Here is a 20,025-nt window from a genome sequence, read left to right on the forward strand (position 1 = left end):
ACAGGTATAACATCGCCTATTAAATCATTCAGCTCACTCTCTCCGTCCATTTACTCTTGCAGTGCAGGGAGGCGTTATTGTATTTTAATTCCTGGGGGTGGGCTTTAACATAGAAAAAAAAACTCACTCATATCTTTACAGTTATTCAAATAAAATATGTATTTTACAAATAATAGTAGTTTTTTCTTTTGCAATGTATGACATCGCACACAACAAAGGACAAAATACATAACAAATATACACCCTGTCACCACATTGCCCCCAAGATACACTCTATATTGCCCAAAGTATTGGCCGGCCTGCCTTTCCACACACATGACCTTTTAATGGCCCCCCAGTCTTAGTCTGTAGGTTTCAATATTGAGTTGGCCCCGCCCTTTGTACCTATAACAGCTTCAACTCTTCTGGGAAGGCTGTCCACAAGGTTTAGGAGGGTGTCTATGGGAAGGTTGGACCATTCATCCAGAAGCACATTTGCCAGGTCAGGCACTGATGGCGGGGGAGGAGGCCTGACTCACAGTCTCCACTCTAATTCATCCCAAAGGTGTTCTATGGGATTGAGGTCAGGACTCTGGGCTGGAGGAACTTGACTGGCCTGCAAAACTGGCTCCTCCATGTCTTTATGGACCTTGCTTTGAGCACTGGTCATGCTGAAACAGGAAGGGGCTATCCCCAAACTCTTCCCCAAAGTTGGGAGCATGAAATTGTCCAAAATGTCACCTTAAGTGTTCCCTTCACTGGAACTAGGGGGCCAAGGCCAACCCCTGAGGAACAACCCCACACCATAATCCCCCCTCCACCAAACTTTACACTTGGCACAATGCAGTCAGGCAAGTACCATTCTCCTGGCAACCACCAAACCCAGACACATCCATCGGATTGCCAGACAGATAAGCGTGATTGGTCACTCCAGAGAACATGCCTCCACTGCTCTAGAGTCCAGTGGCGGTGTGTTTTACACCACGGCATCCAACGCTTTGCATTGCACTTGGTGATGGAAGGCTTGGATGCAGCTGCTCGGCCATGGAAACCCATTCCATGAAGCTCTCTACGCACTGTTGTTGGGCTCATCTGAAGGCCACACCAAGTTTGGAGGTCTTTAGCTATTGACTCTGCAGACAGTTGGCGACTTCTGCTCACTGTGCGCTTCAGCATGCGCTGACCCCACCCTGTCATGTGACATGGCCTACCACTTGGTGGCTGAGTGGCTGTTGTTCCCAGTTGCTTCCACTTTGTTATAATCCCACTAAGTGGGTTTTTTTTTAGCGGGAATGTGGAGGAACGCAACGTCGGCACCTCCAGCACTGAATGTATGTAATGGCAGGGAGTGCCGGGGTGTGCTGGAGGGTCTTATGATGCTGGCTGCTGGGGGATCTATTGTTGCTGGAGGGGATCTTTTTTTACATGATGGCCCATTGTTTCTGGGGAGGTCTGTTATTGCTGGGGGTCAATTGTTGCTGAATGGGATCTACTGTTGAGAGAGCAATTTACTGTTGCTGGCTACTGTATAATCTATTGTTGCTGGAGGGTATCTATTTTTGCATGGCAGTCTATTGTTGCTGGAGAGATTTATTGTTGCTGGCGGGGGGCCTATTGTTGCTGCAGGGCTTATATTGTTAAGAAGGTTGCAGTTGTTGCTGAAAGGGATGTATTGTTGAGGGACAGTGTAGCAATCGTGAGCACAGATATGAACGCGGACAGCCATTTTGCTAAGATCCACCATCTTGTGTCATTCTCACTCCAAATCAGTCCCCCTCTCTTTTTGTTGCATGGCATGTGGTCTGGTTTGGCTGAGCTCAGGAGTGCATCGGGCACAGCTGGATACACTTCATGGCTGTAAACACAATTAGCTGGTTCCATAGTGTCTGTCAGACTCTTTCTCTGGCCTGATCATAAAGCTATAAACCCGTCAGTCACGGGACATGAAAAGCATCCTTGACTAGCAGTAAAACATACATCCCACTTGAAACCACTTTCTCATACAATTTCATAAATCCTGGCAGGAAAAAAGGTACAATAAAACAAAGCATATATTCAGATAGGTCAGTTTAATGTGAGTCACCTGATCCCTTACACCCCTAGATAGCGTCTACCCGAGAGCAGAAAGCGAAATCTCCTTAACCGTCACAGGTAGATATGTCATATCTGGTGTCAGGATAATATGCAGAATGATCTGCTGAACGTCCAACCAGTGGATAGGATGCTACATGTACCTATGGAAGGTTATTAACCATGGTGTGTACTTGGGGAGTGATTTGGGTCACAGCCGGGGTCTCCGCTTTAAACCCCCTCCCCAAATGAGGCAATTGGCCCTTGGCTTCAGCAGACACCCCCTGCTGGGGGACTAGAAAACAGGCTGGCAGGTCTGGAGATGAAGAGATTCTCCCTTTTAACATCAAGAACCAACTTTGGGAGAAACGGTACCCTTTTGTTCTGGACCTTGAATTTGCTTAGACCAGGACTCGGGCAAGTATTCTACCTCCATAAACTTATTTTGTTATCTCTCTGCTATGTTAATGTTCTCTTTATTTATATATATATACAGTTGTGACCAAAATTATTCAACCCCCAATGCTGTAAAGGGGTTTAGGGACTATAGTGTACATTTGGAATTGTATTCAGAATCAAATCCTACAAGGACGTTGTAACTACCCAAATGCAACTAAAATGACATCAATTGTTTATGTAATACAGTAGTAAATGGTTCTTATGTGGTTTCTTCATTGCCACAATTATTCAACCCCTTAAAGACTACCACTCTGAAGAACAGAGGTTCATACAGGTGCTTTCCATCAGGTATTGAAAACACCTGTGGATGTCACCGAGCAGCAATCAAGCATAATAAGCACCAATTAGGCAGCTTTAAAATGACTGTGATACTCAGCTCCTTCTAGACATTTACTGGTGTGGTTACAAACATGGTGAAGGCAAGAGAATGGTCCAGGAAGACAAGAGAAGAGGTGATTTCTCTTCACAGGAAGGGCAATGGCTATAAGAAGATTGCAAAGATGTTAAACATACCAAGAGACACCTTAGGAAGCATCATTCGCAAATTCAAGGCAAAGGGCACTGTTGAAACGCTACCTGGTCGTGGCAGAAAGAAGATGCTGACTTCGACTGCTGTGCGCTACCTGAAGCGTAGAGTGGAGAGAAGTCCCCGTGTGACTGCTGAGGAACTGAGAAAAGATTTGTCAGATGTGGGTACAGAAGTTTCAGCCCAGACAATAAGACGCACACTGCGTAATGAAGGCCTCCGTGCCAGAACTCCCAGGCGTACCCCCTTGCTGTCTCCAAAGAATAAGAAGAGTCGACTGCAGTATGCCAAAAGCCATGTGGACAAACCACAAAAGTTGTGGGATAGTGTTCTGTGGACTGATGAAACAAAATTAGAACTGTTTGGGCCCATGGATCAACGCTATGTTTGGAGGAGGAAGAACAAGGCCTATGATGAAAAGAACACCTTGCCTACTGTGAAGCATGGTGGAGGGTCAATCATGCTTTGGGGCTGTTTTGCTTCTGCAGGTACAGGGAAGCTTCAGCGTGTGCAAGGTACCATGAATTCTCTTCAGTACCAGGAGATATTGGATGGAAACGTGATGCAGTCCGTCACACACCTGAGGCTTGGGAGACGTTGGACCTTTCAACAGGACAATGATCCCAAGCATACCTCCAAGTCCACTAGAGCATGGTTGCAGAGGAAAGGCTGGAACATTTTGGAGTGGCCATCGCAGTCACCAGACTTAAATCCGATTGAGAACCTCTGGTGGGACTTAAAGAAAGCAGTTGCAGTGCGCAAGCCTAAGAATGTGACTGAACTGGAGGCCTTTGCCCATGAAGAATGGGCGAAGATACCCGTAGATCGCTGCAAGACACTTGTGTCAAGCTATGCTTCACGTTTAAAAGCTGTTATAACTGTAAAAGGATGCTGTACTAAGTACTAAGATTGAATGTCACTTGGGGGTTGAATAAAACTGATAATGCTGTGAGCACAGAAAAGACATTTGTGGTTATTTCATTATAACTGTTATGTTATATTTGTCTGACCTACAAGTGCCTCTTTAATGTAAATGTAAGCAAGATGACTGAATGATCAAAAGCAATGTCAAACTGGCCAAAACACTCAATTTCAGTGGGGGTTGAATAATTTTGGTCACAACTGTATATATATATATATATATATTAGCTACATCTTTTTCTGTAACTATTTTTATTGCACCATTTTGACCTTTTTAGTAATAAATCCTATTTTCTGAAAAGTGTTGAACTGTTTGTAAAGCTCTTTAATGCAAACTAAGAATCCCTGTCTCTGAGGAGCGCTACTGTGTGTTTTTAAACTTCTGCATACATCTGCCTGTGGGGACAGTGGTATACAGACGATTATTCAAACATCATAGTGTTACTGCAAGATTGGTGAGTTTCCTCTTTCTCTGTACAAAAAGGAGGTGGTGGCAGTGTGAAGGGTTAATTGCGTAATTAACCTGACTCGGTAACAATCGCTCTCAGGCTGTGGCACATAGATTGTGGTCCAGTGAGCTGGAAAATCTTTGTGCAGGGTGCAGCTGGGCGTGGCATGGTTACGCAAGTGACAGCGCAGTTTTAGATTGGCTAGTCCTTCGGTCACAAGTTGGTGAGAAGGGCTGGGGTCTGATGCTGCGCCCGTCACAGAGAGGTCTATTTTTTCCCAGCTGCTTGAGAATTTATTGATTCTGGCTGCTGAGAAATCTGTTGTTGTTGCCCCGGGGTCTGTTGTTGCTGGGGGGGGGGGGGGCTTCTGCTGCTGGCTGCGGGGGATCTAACTTACTGCTTTTCTTGTTATCATTAACAAATTCCATACAAATGACCTGATACCACAGAATGATACATGGATCTGTATTCTCTGAAAGGGGAGGTACTGAGAGATGGGTAGGGGGCGGAGACAAGAAGTGATTCAGAAGGGGGAGTTCCTGCACCTATTCTCTGAGAAAAAAAAGCCCGGCCACTGACAGCTGAGTGTGGAATATTTAGTAGCCAGGAAATGTCACGGATGGACTTATTGCACAGGTGGCCACCTATCACGGGACCACGCTTGGTGTCACTGAGCTCCTGAGAGTGACCCATTCTTTCACCAATGTTTGTAGAAGCCGTCTGCATGCCTAGGGGCTTGATTGTATACACCTGTGTCCATGGAGGGGATTGGAACACCTGTGACCAGTGGTGTATTTTGATTTTGTGCTGCCCTAGGCAAGACTAAAATCAAGCACCCCCCCCCCCTCATTGAAAGTTGTCCCACCCCTTCCTGTTTAAGATCCACCCCTTCACCTTCATCTGGAATCTCCACCCCTTTCTCTTTAAGCTCCATCTCTTCCTATTAGAATTCCTCCCACTGACACCAATGATGGGGCGCTATTCCTCCCACTGACACCAATGTTGGGGCACTATTCCTCCTACTAACTGTCTTGGAAATTCGCTTTAACGAATTTCTCCTTACCGTGAGTACTCGCAGTTGGATGCGCAGAAATCCCCCATAAAGCTGTGTGAATCTCGCTTACCACGACTGCAGCCAAACTACACTATTCCTGCCCATCCAAATACTTTGGTCCTGTTGATTTGTAGGTGATGGAGCTCCGTTACCCTAGAATGATCACACGACACTCTAAGGCTGGTTGCAATCCACATAAGGGCCGGCTTTAGGCTCAGCTCTCTGTTTTTATTAAAAATACACACATGCCCCCCACATGAATAAAGTCAAACCCTCCCACCGAACAATACAATGGGGATTGCCTATACAGAGGATATACATTCCAATTGGAGCATAGCCTTTGCTATTATCTATCACTGGTCCTCCCCCATGAGTCTTCTGAGGTCAGCAGACTTCCTCCCCTTCCCCCCTATGAGCCATCTGAGGTCATATTTCCTGTCCTACTAGCTTCTATTGGTATGTAAAATTCTCTGCACAAGCACTCCCTAAAAATATCAGTCTGTACCTGGATGGGCCCGATACGATCTTTATTAAAACACATCCATCCAAGATACAGTTTCAAGTTGGTAATGGGTTGTAAGATATGCATAAGCCTACACGTGGAGTTCACACCGCTTGCGCATTGCGTTATGAAGCCCACGTGGTACCATGCTGCTGATATGTGGATACAGGCCCACGGTCTACTGACAGCAGCATTCGCATGGAATGCCGTGGTGGTATACACGCCGGTCTATAAGCGCAGATCTGCCATCTCATCCATTACCAAGCCGAGTACTGTAATACATACATTGTACATGCGCATGGCCCAATTGCAGCCTTCAGAGCTTTAATTAAGCCACACGAGAGACATATGAATAACACGAATACATGACACATTTAAAGTTCGACCAACAATACAAAATTTCCATGACACTAACAAGAGATCCCTGTGCTCAAATCCATACAGCTAGTGCATGCATTTATCCATCAGGTGCTAAAGGGGTGTAACCACATTAACTCTAGAAATTCTGAAGGACCCTCTGCACACTGGTATATACCCTTTCAAGCAAACTATGCAACAAATAGGGATATTTGGTTCACACATATTGCAATACATGTTTAAGCTGGCCAACTGCGTCAAAGTAATCCCTCTATGGCCAGTCCTACTCTGCCCTGCCTACGCAAGTGCTACTGTGGACACAATGCTAGCATAGGGGAAAAGACACAATGGGGAGAGCTACAAGGTTCAGGTCTGGCTACTGACCCAACAATACAACAAACAAGAGATCCCTGTGCTCAAATCCATACAAATATTAAATACCAAATATCCCTATTTGTTGCATAGTTTGCTTGAAAGGGTATATACCAGTGTGCAGAGGGTCCTTCAGAATTTCTACTATTCCTCCTACTGACACCAATGATGGAGCACTATTCCTCCCACTGACAACAATGATGGGACACTATTCCTCTCACTGACACTGCTGATGGGGCACTATTCCTCCCACTGACACTGATGATGGAAAATCATTCCTCCCACTGACACCAATGACGGGGCACTATTCCCCCCACTGACACCAATGACGGGGCACTATTCCTCCCACTGACACTGATGATGGAACATCATTCCTCCCACTGACACCAATGACGGGGCACTATTCCCCCCACTGACACCAATGACGGGGCACTATTCCCCCCACTGACACCAATGACGGGGCACTATTCCTCCCACTGACACCAATGACGGGGCACTATTCCCCCCACTGACACCAATGACGGGGCACTATTCCCCCCACTGACACCAATGACGGGGCACTATTCCTCCCACTGACACCAATGATGGTACAGTGTGACAGTGCGCTCTCTGTGTCTGTGCGGTTTTATATTGCAGATACTAACCTGCTTGTGTTCTGTACATACTGAGACTGGACATTGCAGACACTAACCTGCTAAATAAATGAAATTCTCTGCCGAGGAATGAATGGCTGTGACCCCGCCCCTTTCCATCAGTCTCCCTTCAGGTCCGCTCAGAATTATAACCAGGAACGTGGGGCATCGGTATAAATGTTTGTGTTGTTTATTTCCAAGTCATATTTATTAATATTAAATTGCTGCTAACAATAGTAACTGGAGATGATGGTTTGTGTTCTGAAATGTGAAAGATGAATGTTTCTGTGTAATCTCCGAGGAAGAAATAGAAAACCATTGAGAAGAATGAAGAGATTTCTCTCCTGGAGATGGATTTCTATTGTCATTAAGGGATCTGAAAAGGGCGGAACGTGGAGAAAGCTTCCAAATGACTCCAATTGTATTGTGTGTAATGAATGGGTGTGACTCCGCCTCTTCCCAGGAAGGTTCCCATCAGGTCCGCTCAGGCTGTATAAAAGGAAGGCGGGCCCAGCTCAGAGCTCAGTCGGTGTTTGCAGCAGAGAAGAATCGTCATGTCTGGTCGCGGTAAAGGAGGGAAGGGTCTGGGGAAAGGCGGCGCCAAGCGCCACAGGAAGGTGCTCCGGGACAACATCCAGGGCATCACCAAACCCGCCATCCGACGTTTGGCCCGCAGAGGGGGAGTCAAGCGCATCTCCGGCCTCATCTATGAGGAGACCCGCGGAGTGCTGAAAGTCTTCCTGGAGAATGTCATCCGCGATGCCGTCACCTACACCGAGCACGCCAAGAGGAAGACCGTCACCGCCATGGATGTCGTCTATGCTCTCAAACGGCAGGGACGCACCCTCTACGGGTTCGGAGGATAAATCCTCACAACCCCCCCCCCCCCCTTCATCGTCACAAAGGCCCTTCTCAGGGCCGCCCACCTTCTCATACAAAGGGCTATTGATTGATCATCTCCAGGGTTCTCTCTGCTCCTCCTGGGGGAGAAGGATTGCCGCTCATTCCAGTGATGGGGATGATGGAATTATCCGTCAGTCATTCTATAGACCAGAGTGACGTCATGCATATAGTTCTGCAATTCCAATCATGAATCTGTCCAATCACCTGATTGCATAGTGTGTGATCGGTAATCGGGATGGATCCGGTTCGGAATGCCGGATTTTGCATTGTAACGTTAGAGTAAAATAAACATGTCGGTGATCGCGATGCGCTTATGTTTGTGACCGATCTGAGCCCCGAATAATGAAAGGGTTCATGGATGTTCTTACAGAGAAACCGATTTGATTCTCTAGATATGTAATATTTCCTCTATCGATTCATTGTACATATTTATCTGGCGGTGTCATGATTACCGATTTTTACAAGATATTTCAATATTCTGGATGTGATATATGGGGGGGGGGGGGGGGGGTCTGTAATTGTTAAAAGGAAGGACAGGATCGTATACAGATCTGATAGAATCGTACGATACTTTATTTCTCATCATATAGAAAGGTAGAGATCTATGACATGTATGATGTCACTCATGTTCTGTATGTTGCGGGGGGAGGGGAATCCTGGATTCTGAGAAGACAATATATGAAAGTAATCATCAGAATCCATTTCTAGTCATTGTTTATTAGTCCGCAAACATATTAGATATAGAGGATCCTGGGGACAGAGATAACAGAACAAAACAAGGATTGACATGACTCGGTAATCACCGACATCCACCTGTAGACATCCCTGACTAATCAATACAACTGTCTGGAATGAAAGCGATGATATTTCTCGGATGTCTCATCTGATGATCTCCTTTGTTCTCCGGCTCGGATTTGGCGGTATAATCGGGCTGAAGGTTTCTCTGGAACGATGGATACAATTCCGGCGGGAAGAATTTGAAATCTGAGCCAATCACAGCTGTGGGCGTTGTCTCCGTCAGCCAGTAATGCATTTCTTACGAGAAGTATAAACAAGTATTCGGAGATCTCTATTCCTAGTGCAGGAAGTTCTACATCGTGTCGGGTTTAGAGTACAAATAAAACATTTGGAATGGAAGGATTGATCGATCTTCCCGGATAAAACGGTCAATGGACGCAGATCGTCTGTAACGGTCCATAGAACTCCGGCGGGAAATTGGAATGTATTAGACAATTGAAGCCATGACAGATTTTTATTCAAATAAAATGTGGGAGGAAATGATCTGATCCGGAAGATTTTTGATGTCACTGAAATGCTTTTCTATATTTTTACCTTTTAGAATTCGGATGTGAAAACCGGTTATCAGCTACAAATAACCCGCCCAATCCCGGGGCGCCGAGAGATCATTTTCTCCGCAGAAAGTTCAACATAGAAATCCTTCCCGGCGTCCAAACGTCTTCCTGTGGAGAAGCAGAGATGACACCCGGATGTAGAGGAGACTTACTGTCCGGACGGCGGGAAGGATTTCCACCTTTTCGAATTGTCATTACAAACACGTGACAGCTTCCATCCCAGAACGTCCTTTACTAATCCGACATCTACAGAGCAGGACGGAGGGAAGAAGTCGCCGACTTTCCTCCTCCACCCCGCCCCCCCAATCACAACTAAAGGAAGGCGGATAAGATCAGTCCCTGGAATAAGATGTCATTTCCCCAGAGTCTCACACTGAAAGCATTTTCTATTACTCTTTATTATTATAAAATTAGTTTATAACGTGATTTAATATAATCAGTTACTTTACATCTTGTGACAATGTAAGCAAATGATCTCCGACTTCTCCTCCCCGAATCTCCATCCGATAGAAGCGGGAGATAGAGAGGAGTGTGGGATTGGTGTCCATAGAAGCCGTATGTCCGCCCTTTGTATGGAGATGTGGGGGGCTCTGAGAAGAGCCGTTGTGTTGGCGGATAGAAGGGGATCCTGTGGGGGGATTACTTGCTCTTGGCGGCCTTGTGGCTCTCGGTCTTCTTGGGCAGCAGCACGGCCTGGATGTTGGGCAGGACTCCTCCCTGGGCGATGGTGACGCCGCCCAGCAGCTTGTTGAGCTCCTCGTCGTTGCGGACAGCCAGCTGGAGGTGTCGGGGGATGATGCGGGTCTTCTTGTTGTCTCGGGCGGCGTTGCCGGCCAGCTCCAGGATCTCAGCCGTCAGATACTCCAGGACGGCGGCCAGATAGACGGGAGCTCCGGCCCCGACCCGCTGGGCATAGTTGCCCTTCCGGAGAATACGGTGAACACGACCGACGGGGAACTGCAGACCGGCCCGGGATGATCGGGTCTTGGCCTTAGCCCGAGTCTTGCCTCCTTGTTTGCCGCGACCAGACATGATTGGATAACTGACGAATCACACACAGATAGGCCCCAGCAGCCGCTTCCTCTCCTTTATACACTCCATGCTCTGACGTCACACGCTGGGATTGGTTGCTTTTGAATTCAGCCAATAGCGGTAAGACTTGTTTCCCTTCCAATCTGTACTCGAGGAAAGAAAGCGTGACGTCACATTCCATCACATGACTTATTCCTCCAATAGACCAGTGAGGAGGGATGAGACTCATTTGCATAGGCCGCCTATAAAAGCAGCACATGAGGGCGGCTCCAGCACACTTTCCTCTCAGCCAACTAAGCAGTGGTGAACCCTGATCATGCCTGAACCAGCCAAGTCTGCGCCGGCGGCCAAGAAGGGCTCCAAGAAAGCCGTGACCAAGACCCAGAAGAAGGACGGCAAGAAGCGGAGGAAGACTAGGAAGGAGAGTTATGCCATCTACGTGTACAAGGTGCTCAAGCAGGTCCACCCCGACACCGGCATCTCGTCCAAGGCCATGAGCATCATGAACTCCTTCGTCAATGACATCTTCGAGCGCATCGCCGGCGAAGCTTCCCGCCTGGCTCATTACAACAAGCGCTCCACCATCACCTCCCGGGAGATCCAGACCGCCGTCCGCCTCCTCCTGCCCGGAGAGCTGGCCAAGCACGCAGTCTCCGAGGGCACCAAGGCCGTCACCAAGTACACCAGCGCCAAGTAATCCCCCCCGCCGGGGCCCCATCACCCCAACAAGGACACAAAGGCTCTTCTAAGAGCCGCCCACCATTCCAATCACTGAGCTGTCATCACATTGTATTGCCGCTAGAGGTCCCCCACACGTCACACTTACACCGGACATTCGTCATTCTGTAGTACAAAGGCCTCCCTCATTGGATACACATTGGAGGGGGCACCTGGTTTGGGGGAATCTACAGGAATGTTGTATAATGTATGGCCGGCCTTCCATGGGTCATGACATCGGTCATTGTTGTACAATCTGATTGGAAGGTATAAATCTGAAGATGTATTCTAGATAGAAGAAATCCATCCGAGTCCAACATTCCCCTTATCCTGAATTTCTGATTTTTTTCCCTCTTGGAGATATAAAGGTTCTCATTTGTACATTGAATATTGTCTGCTAGTGGGAGCCGGAAAATAAACCGCCCGATCGCATTGTATATCTTCCCCGATACAGAAGTCAGTATTTCCCATCCTATAGTATCCAGGAATATAGATCTATAGGGGTCACGGGGGGGACAGGTTCGCTTTGTGTTTGGTGACATATGTAGGACTATGCACAGAGCAGGCTCATGTCTGGAGACGTGTATACAGGGGGAGGGGGGACATTGTCAGTATACAGGGGGATGCTGCTGGGGGATGGGGGACATTGTCAGTATGCTGGGGGATGGGGGACATTGTCAGTATACAGGGGGATGCTGCTGGGGGATGGGGGACATTGTCAGTATACAGGGGGATGCTGCTGGGGGATGGGAGACATTGTCAGTATACAGGGGGATGCTGCTGGGGGATGGGGGACATTGTCAGTATACAGGGGGATGGGGGACATTGTCAGTATACAGGGGGATGCTGATGGGGGACATTGTCAGTATACAGGGGGATGCTGCTGGGGGATGGGGGACATTGTCAGTATACAGGGGGATGCTGATGGGGGATGGGGGACATTGTCAGTATACAGGGGGATGCTGCTGGGGGATGGGGGACATTGTCAGTATACAGGGGGATGGGGGACATTGTCAGTATACAGGGGGATGCTGCTGGGGGAGGGGGGACATTGTCAGGATGGGGACTTCTGGACACACTTGGCCTAGTTTAGGGCTCATCTGCTTCCAGTTATTACTGACACACATCCTGTCATTTGTCTCCTTTTGTCATACATTCCTGGGAGTCTAACTATGGGACATATATACACCATCATCCACCCAACTTACATCGTAGGAAGACACGACTCAGACCATCAGATGGACAAACATTGGCTTACTCGTTATACATATTGTCGGAATTTGTATTATGAGGGTTTTGAGTGATACAACAAATAAATCTTGATAAATGTGCTTTATTTGGATATTTGCAATGCTCTTATAATGATGTTTGGCTGATCGCAGAGCCTGGAATGAATGGAAGGGTTGATCGATCTTCCAATAAAACGGTAAATGGATGCGGTCGGTTCTCCGTATCGGATTTGGCGGTAAGAGGGCGGATTGTCTGTGACGTCACATAGAATTCCGGCGGGAGATTTGAATGAAGCAATTAGAAAGTTTAGCCAATGACAGTTATAGACGTTTCCTTCAGATAGTAAAACATCTTCTTTCCTACATAGAGTGTGAAGGAGGTGATGAGATCTGTTCCCTCAGTCGGGAGGATCGTTGTTCGGTAAATATTGAACGATCTCTGATCTTCAGGAGAAACTCATCACAACTAAAGGAAGGCGGATAAGATCAGTCCCTGGAATAAGATGTCATTTCCCCAGAGTCTCACACTGAAAGCATTTTCTATTATTACTGTATAATTGTCATCAACATGTATAATATATTACTATAAATTATTTATACCATTGTATCATTTAAATGATAACAACGCATACAAAAAAAGTCAGTTATTTTAGATTTTGCAACAATATCACTTGAGGATGATCGACTTGGGGGAGGAGCCACGCCATACACCTACAATGGTCAGTTCCTGTTTTCCTCCTTTTTCCTATCTCCTGATTTTCCTCCCTGAGACTGAATCGGTTGATAAAGAGAAGGTTTATAGAACTGTGTATGGAGATGTGGGTGGCTCTGAGAAGAGCTGTTGTGTTGGGTAATAGAAGTTAATTGTGATGGGCCTAACCGGTTTGCGGTCGAACATTCGAACCGAATAGATGTTCGACGACGAACTTCAAACTCAATGCAAGTTTGGGGGACTCACTTGTAAATTCAAAAGTGCCCATTTTGAAGGCTTCAATGCACGTTTTTGGCCGTAAAAGTGGTATGGAGACATGAATCAGTGAAAACATTTTTTTTTCAAAAAGTACAGTTTTAAAGGGGCAGTCATTTTTCATTGTTTAAAGTAAACAAATAATTACTTTAAATATTATGCCTGGGGGTCCCTTTACCCGCAAAGCTGCACATCTGTGCAATGTATAGAACCTGCTGCAGCATGACTTACATTTTTTTTATATTAAATTTTTATTAAAAAAATAAATTAAAAAAAAATGGGGTCCCCCTCTAAGTCTTACCAGACCCTTTAGGTCTGGTAGGAAGGTTAGGAGGCACCCCACAGTAATAAAACAAAAAAAAAAAACGTTTAGGCTTGGTAGGTCTTTTAAGTGGAACCACTCCCCTCAAAGAAATGGGTAAAAAAAATGTTTGGTCCCCCCTAAGTTCTTACCAGACCTTTGATCTGAGCACAGGGAGCAAGGGACAAGGGCCTTCCCAAAAACATTGGCCCGGTGGATGTGGGGGACTGGGCAAAGGGAGCTTGTTGTTTGTGAATGAGTAAGGGGTTCTTGTACCCATTCATTAAATGGTTAAATGCAGTAAAAAAAAAATAGATCAATCTTTTGAAAAATCTCTCTAATTTAAACAAAAGCAAAACAAATTTTAACAAGTCCTTTAATAATAATTTAGAACAAAAATAAAAAATCGCTCCATCATTGTAATGTATTGTCAATCACGGGGTCCAGCGTTGTCACAAGGATGCCGACTAACCAAAATTAAAACAAACCAAAAATTAAAAAAAAAAAAAAAAAGTAGCTATCGGTGACATCCCCAACTGCTTTTCCCAATTGTTTACATCTGACCGGCAACTGTCAGACCTGTTCTATTGCAAAGAGTGTTCGGCAGGTGCGGACAGGTGGGTGGGCTTAGTTTTCTTTTTTAAATTTTGGCAAGTCGGCATCATCAGGACATCACTGGATGCCGTTACTGACGATGGATTACATCGATGGAACCATTTTTTGTCATCCTGAGGATTTACCCCCCTTCCTGACCAGGCCTCTTTTTGTTATTTGGTGCTGCACTATTTCAACTGGTAGTTGCGCGGTCATGCAATGCTGTACCCAAACAAAATGTGTGTCCTTCTTTTCACACAAATAGAGCTTTCTTTTGGTGGTATTTGACCACCTGTGCACTTTTTATTTGTTGTGCTATAAAAAAAAGACCACAAATTTTGAAAAAAAGAAATACTTTCAAAGTTAGAATACATTTTGGCCTAAATGTATGACTGTTACATGTGTTTGGTAAACAAAACCCAATAAGAGTGTATTTATTGCTTTGTGTGAAAGTTATACCGTCTACAAACTATGGTATACGTACTGCAATTTACACCATTTTTTGCTATACAGCGCTGCGCTAGTTTAACTGACAATTGCGTGGTCATGCAATGCTGTACATAAATTACATTTCTGTCCTTTTTTTAAAAGAAACATACATTTTTCATTTTTCTCATGGTAGTATATGATCACCTGTGCATGTTTTTTTTTTCCACAATAAACAAAAAACAGACTGAAAATTTAGGAAAAAAAAATTCTCATTTCTGTCATAAACAATATCCAAAAAAACTCAAATGTTGTCATAAATGTAGGCCAAAATGTATCTAAATGTATAAAAACATGGGGGGGGGGGGGGTAAGAGAGATTCCAAAGCAATTTCCAGGAAAAGCTTTGTTTTCTCCAGTTTATTCTTTGCAGTTATATTTTGTCCCACCAGCCCCTCTGTACTAGATTGTAAGCTCCCTGGAGCAGGGCCTCCTAACCCTCTTGTATTGAATTGTATTGTTGTTGTATTGTCTCCATTTATATTTTGTACAGCACTGCACAAAGCGTTGGCACTATATAAATCCTGAATATTAATAATAATAATAATAATAATAATGATAATAACCACCATCATCAGATAATATTAATACTATTCCATTCTTCTTGGTCTGAGCAAAAGGGGGACACCCGGATCCACCACATGGCAGATAATTGTAGGATTTCCAGCAAAGGTCTCATTATTGAAATGATCTCTGGGAGAATCAAATGTTGATGGATTGCAACAATGTATCAAGCAGAGAAGAAAAGAGAAACATATTTAAAGTAACAACACAATCCTTCCCGTCTACGTGTGTAAAATAAAGTGACACCTAATGGGAGTGTTGAGCATTGCAGCCAATCATCCCATCCCCCAAATATGCAGGTTAGGCCGTCCCGGATAGAGAGGAGCCGTGCTTTGTGGATAGAGAGGAGCGGTGCTCTTGGGGGGAGAGAGGAGCGTTGCATGACAGCTGACATATTCATCAAAGGGGTGAAGTCTCCCAGGTGATGTATTTAACTCTTTATGGTCATATTGTGGTGACAACTCAACATTTGGCAATATTCCTTTACTTTCACTCTACCTGACAACACTAAACAGGACAAAGACCGAAGAAAAACGCTGCAATCCTCATTGTCCAAAATGGAAAACCTTTCTTGTTTGTTTATTTGTGTTTTCTATACTTTAAATAATCTGTGCATTTTCAATCCTGCCCTCAATGCCACATGAAAAAAACAAACAACAAACAGTCGTGTGTGTGTGTGTGTGTGTGTGTGGGGGGGGGGGGGGGGGGGGGGGTTACATATCTTCCCTGTCACTTCTAGGGCCCTAGGCCATGGCTTATCTGGGGAGGGGATTGTATCCGGATTAGAATCATTGTAACAAGTGAATCCTGTCGGCGATACTTTGTTGTTTTCAGGTCCATCGTTTGGTGTATTCCCTTCTTGTCGGGGCAATTCTTTCTCCTTGGACTGAGGAGAAGGGAACACCCTGGAGGCTTTTACATGTTAGTACAAAGAAAAGAAGTGTCAGGGTCAGTAGACATGTGTTGGTCTTAGAGGAACCCCACCGCTCATTCCCCTCCAAATAGCCGACATTTCCTCTCCACATTCCCCACATGATAGACAAGAATGGGATTTGCAGCAAACTTCCTATTCCTGAAATGATCTCTCAGGGAATCCAAATGTGATGGATTGACTTCCATCACTGAAAGCATCAAATCCTATTGTAGATCCGAGGATTCCGAGCAAACCTCCCCCCTGAGCAGTCTATGGAGCTGTGGAGGGAAATGCGGCAATCAAGTCATTGGCAGGATTTGGCTCTCAATGTCCATTTGTGATGATGATCCAATAATGACACCTAGGCCATGACACCTGACACCCTGTAATGGGCGGAGCCCTTTGTATCTGTCCCAATGTCTGCCATGACATGACACAAGGATCTCCTGTGATCGGCCGATGTTTTTGTTCCCGGCTCCTTGTAGTCAGCTAGAGATGAGCCGAGTTGTGTATTAGAGGGAAATGTTTGGCGATCTCCCCTCTTCCCTCGTGTAATGTGAAGCGGATGGTAGTGGGGGATGGGAGCAGATTGTTTTGTGGGTAGAATGTGTCCCCCCAAGCAGGTAGAAGGCAGAATGGGCCCCCCACTCCGGAGGATGGTTGTGTTTGCAGCCTCTGTGTTCAGCCTCGTGAGCAGCTCCTGACAGCTGGAAGTGAGCCCCGATAAGTGACAGTCCAGGGAGCAGATCGGCTCCCCGGTGCACATCGGACATCGTTCTATTTCGGAATAAAATCGTTTTTATATCTACCGGGAAACACATGAAGGGAGAGAATATACTCCAACACTGGAATGACAGCCAGTGGGCGTGTCTGTTTTGTAACCAATAGCAGGACAGAGTCGAATTGCGTGTCAACCAATCGCAGTGTTAGAAGGTCTGTATATAAGGCGGAGCGCCGTGTGATTTGTAATGAACTATTGTGGAAACATTTCCCGAGTCATGACGGAGACTGAGAGCGCCCCAGCCGCCGCTCCTCCAGCGGAGGCCGCCGCCAAGAAGAAGCCGGCTAAGAAGGCGTCAGCCGGAGGAGGAGCCAAGAAAGGCATCAAGAAGGCGTCCGGTCCCGGCGTGTCCGAGCTCCTCGTCCAAGCCGTGTCCGCTTCCAAGGAGCGCAGCGGGGTGTCCCTGGCCGCCCTCAAGAAGGTCCTGTCCGCCGGAGGATACGATGTGGACAAGAACAAGAGCCGCCTGAAGATCGCCCTCAAGGCGCTGGTGACTAAGGGGAGCCTCGTCCAGGTCAAAGGCCATGGGGCCTCCGGATCGTTCAAGATCAACAAGAAGCAGCCCGAGGGCGCCAAGGCGAAGCCAAAGAGACCGGCCGCCGCCAAGAAGAGCAACAAGAAGCCATCGGCTGCGGCCAAGCCCAAGAAACCGGCCGCCAAGTCCCCCAAGAAGAAGGCGGCCGGCAAAGCCTCCACCGCAGCCAAGAGCCCCAAGAAGAAGCCGGCCGCCAAGAGACCAGCAAAGGCTGCAGCCAAGAAGGTGACCAAGAGCCCCAAGAAGAGCAAAGCTGCAGCCAAGCCGAAAAAAGGCTCCAAGAGTCCCGCTAAGGCCAAGCCGGCAGCTAAGAAGGCGGCTAAGCCCAAGAAGGCCGCTCCGAAGAAGAAATAATGGGCGGCGACCTCCTTCATCTCCACCCCCCAAAGGCTCTTCTCAGAGCCCCCCACCTCCCCCCAACAGAGCTCTCCATACATACACCGACCACGAGCCGCATTCTCCCTCCTCACATTGTACACTTGTCCCTCATAGGTCATCCAATGATTCCTCCGATCCTACAAATGATTACTGGTTGGCCAAAGGAGAGATCCCTCCCGATACATTTCACAGGCCCGACCCCCCTCCACACCGACTGTCCTATGCGGATTGGAGATCTGTCATTTCCCGTACACTGTCTGTGGGATGGGGGGGGGGGTAACAATGAACATTTCCCGCACACTGTCTGTGGGATGGGGGGGGGAGGGGTAACAATGAACATTTCCCGATCCTTCTACAAGGAATTCCCAGCCTTCATTATTATTGCGGCCATTGTGGAAGTTGTACGGAAACGCCATGTAATGATCGGGGACACATCCTCCTCTGGACGGGATCTAATGATCGCACCGAGAACATCGTGTTGTGCGGACAATGGACTCCTTCCTATGGATGGATCGCCTCTACAACACAACACGGGGAGCGACTTTCCAGGTGCCATTTGGAGGAAAACAACCGATCTTCGGGCTCTGCGAGTCTCCGGGGAAGATCCGCTACAGTCTGCTCTGCTATTGGCTGACAGATAAACGCCGAATGTTCTGATTGGTGGAGAGGAATATTTTTAAATGTCCCGCCAAAATTTACAGATTAATGAATTATATTTTCTATAGAAAACCGGCCGGGGCGGCACACATGGAGAGAGAAGAATCCTCCCGGTGTGTCCGTGTGCCGCCCCGGCAGAGCGATGTGATCTGTGATGACCCCGATGTAGGATCGGAGGAGGTAATAGAGGACATGACTGACCCCCAATAGTGACATCTCCGTGTGGAAGGGGCCCATTCGGATGGATCTCATTGTGTCTCACATTCCATGACTAGTTATGAGAGTTTTATAAATGAATAAAACCAGTAAAGGAATGCCGGTCCCGGGGCGCCGAGAGGAGGAATTGCCCGATTCCCCCGATAACTTGTATTATAGATTCCTGTCTATCCTATTCATTGTAGTTCGGTAGTGTAGAGCTCTGTGTGGGGGGAGGTTGTGGCTCTGAGAAGAGCCGTTGGTTGGCGGGTTGTGTGGAATGTCTGTTGCGGGGGGTCTAGGCCCTCTCTCCGCGGATGCGGCGTGCCAGCTGGATGTCTTTGGGCATGATGGTGACCCTCTTGGCGTGGATGGCGCAGAGGTTGGTGTCCTCGAAGAGTCCGACGAGATAAGCCTCTGCGGCCTCCTGCAGAGCCATGACGGCGGAGCTCTGGAAGCGCAGGTCGGTCTTGAAGTCCTGGGCGATCTCTCGGACGAGGCGCTGGAAGGGCAGCTTGCGGATGAGCAGCTCGGTGGATTTCTGGTAGCGGCGGATCTCTCGGAGAGCCACGGTGCCGGGCCTGTAGCGGTGAGGCTTCTTCACTCCGCCGGTGGCAGGGGCGCTCTTGCGGGCGGCTTTGGTGGCCAGCTGCTTGCGGGGAGCTTTCCCTCCGGTGGACTTACGGGCGGTCTGCTTGGTACGAGCCATCTCTACTCCTCTCTTGCCGGGAACTGCGAATGTAATGCGCCTCCGCTCTGCACAGCTATTTATACACATCCCTGCCCTCTGATTGGACAGTGAACGCACACCTCTTGCTCCTCAATGGTTAACTTAAAAAGCGCCTTTTTTTTTACCTTCCCGCCTAGATCTGCTCGTTCCATTGTTAGAAGAGCCCGCGCTTTGTTCTCACATGCACAGTGAAGTCTCCGCCCATCACACAATGCTCGGAGATCGCCGAAGTCCTTCGATGGGGATTTCTATCAGATGATACAGTGTGGGCGGGGTTTACACACTGACCAGCTGTTGTCTGTTTTCCAAATACACAGCCCGGCGATCAGTCTCAGTGGGAGCCGCGCATGCTCACTTCCTATTGGTCTCGG

The 20,025-nt window shown here is 47.2% G+C and overlaps 5 protein-coding genes across 5 annotated transcripts; 3 read left to right on the forward strand and 2 right to left on the reverse strand.

Moving 5' to 3' along the window:
* Nucleotides 1–7,841: 7,841 nt before the first annotated feature.
* LOC149431305 (histone H4) lies at nucleotides 7,842–8,187 on the forward strand. Its single transcript, XM_089665667.1, has one exon. The coding sequence runs from the start codon at nucleotides 7,876–7,878 to the stop codon at nucleotides 8,185–8,187; it is 312 nt and encodes a 103-aa protein (XP_089521793.1). The 5' UTR covers nucleotides 7,842–7,875.
* A 1,970-nt stretch (nucleotides 8,188–10,157) lies between these two features.
* On the reverse strand, nucleotides 10,158–10,618 carry LOC149431306 (histone H2A type 1-like). The gene has a single exon (XM_089665671.1). It carries the CDS (start codon nucleotides 10,606–10,608, stop codon nucleotides 10,216–10,218), a length of 393 nt encoding a protein of 130 aa, XP_089521797.1. The 5' UTR covers nucleotides 10,609–10,618; the 3' UTR covers nucleotides 10,158–10,215.
* Nucleotides 10,619–10,887: 269 nt separating this feature from the next.
* On the forward strand, nucleotides 10,888–11,762 carry LOC149431307 (histone H2B 1.1-like). Its single transcript, XM_089665670.1, has one exon. It carries the CDS (start codon nucleotides 10,925–10,927, stop codon nucleotides 11,303–11,305), a length of 381 nt encoding a protein of 126 aa, XP_089521796.1. The 5' UTR covers nucleotides 10,888–10,924; the 3' UTR covers nucleotides 11,306–11,762.
* Nucleotides 11,763–17,369: 5,607 nt separating this feature from the next.
* Nucleotides 17,370–18,103, forward strand: LOC149431308 (histone H1.5-like). Its single transcript, XM_089665675.1, has one exon. The coding sequence runs from the start codon at nucleotides 17,377–17,379 to the stop codon at nucleotides 18,046–18,048; it is 672 nt and encodes a 223-aa protein (XP_089521801.1). The 5' UTR covers nucleotides 17,370–17,376; the 3' UTR covers nucleotides 18,049–18,103.
* A 1,059-nt stretch (nucleotides 18,104–19,162) lies between these two features.
* LOC149431309 (histone H3) lies at nucleotides 19,163–19,648 on the reverse strand. The gene has a single exon (XM_089665678.1). It carries the CDS (start codon nucleotides 19,631–19,633, stop codon nucleotides 19,223–19,225), a length of 411 nt encoding a protein of 136 aa, XP_089521804.1. The 5' UTR covers nucleotides 19,634–19,648; the 3' UTR covers nucleotides 19,163–19,222.
* Between the last annotated feature and the right edge of the window lie 377 nt (nucleotides 19,649–20,025).

Source organism: Staurois parvus, unplaced genomic scaffold (assembly GCF_062004578.1).
Source record: "Staurois parvus isolate SC_StPar_1 unplaced genomic scaffold, SC_StPar_1.0 ptg002294l, whole genome shotgun sequence".
NCBI classification, from domain to species: Eukaryota; Metazoa; Chordata; class Amphibia; order Anura; family Ranidae; genus Staurois; species Staurois parvus.

What these genes read in the sequence shown, in the direction of transcription:
- LOC149431306 (XM_089665671.1), bottom strand. Translation starts at nt 10,608, where the DNA reads ATGTCTGGTCGCGGCAAACAAGGAGGCAAGACTCGGGCTAAGGCCAAG.
- LOC149431305 (XM_089665667.1), top strand. Translation starts at nt 7,876, where the DNA reads ATGTCTGGTCGCGGTAAAGGAGGGAAGGGTCTGGGGAAAGGCGGCGCC.
- LOC149431307 (XM_089665670.1), top strand. Translation starts at nt 10,925, where the DNA reads ATGCCTGAACCAGCCAAGTCTGCGCCGGCGGCCAAGAAGGGCTCCAAG.
- LOC149431309 (XM_089665678.1), bottom strand. Translation starts at nt 19,633, where the DNA reads ATGGCTCGTACCAAGCAGACCGCCCGTAAGTCCACCGGAGGGAAAGCT.
- LOC149431308 (XM_089665675.1), top strand. Translation starts at nt 17,377, where the DNA reads ATGACGGAGACTGAGAGCGCCCCAGCCGCCGCTCCTCCAGCGGAGGCC.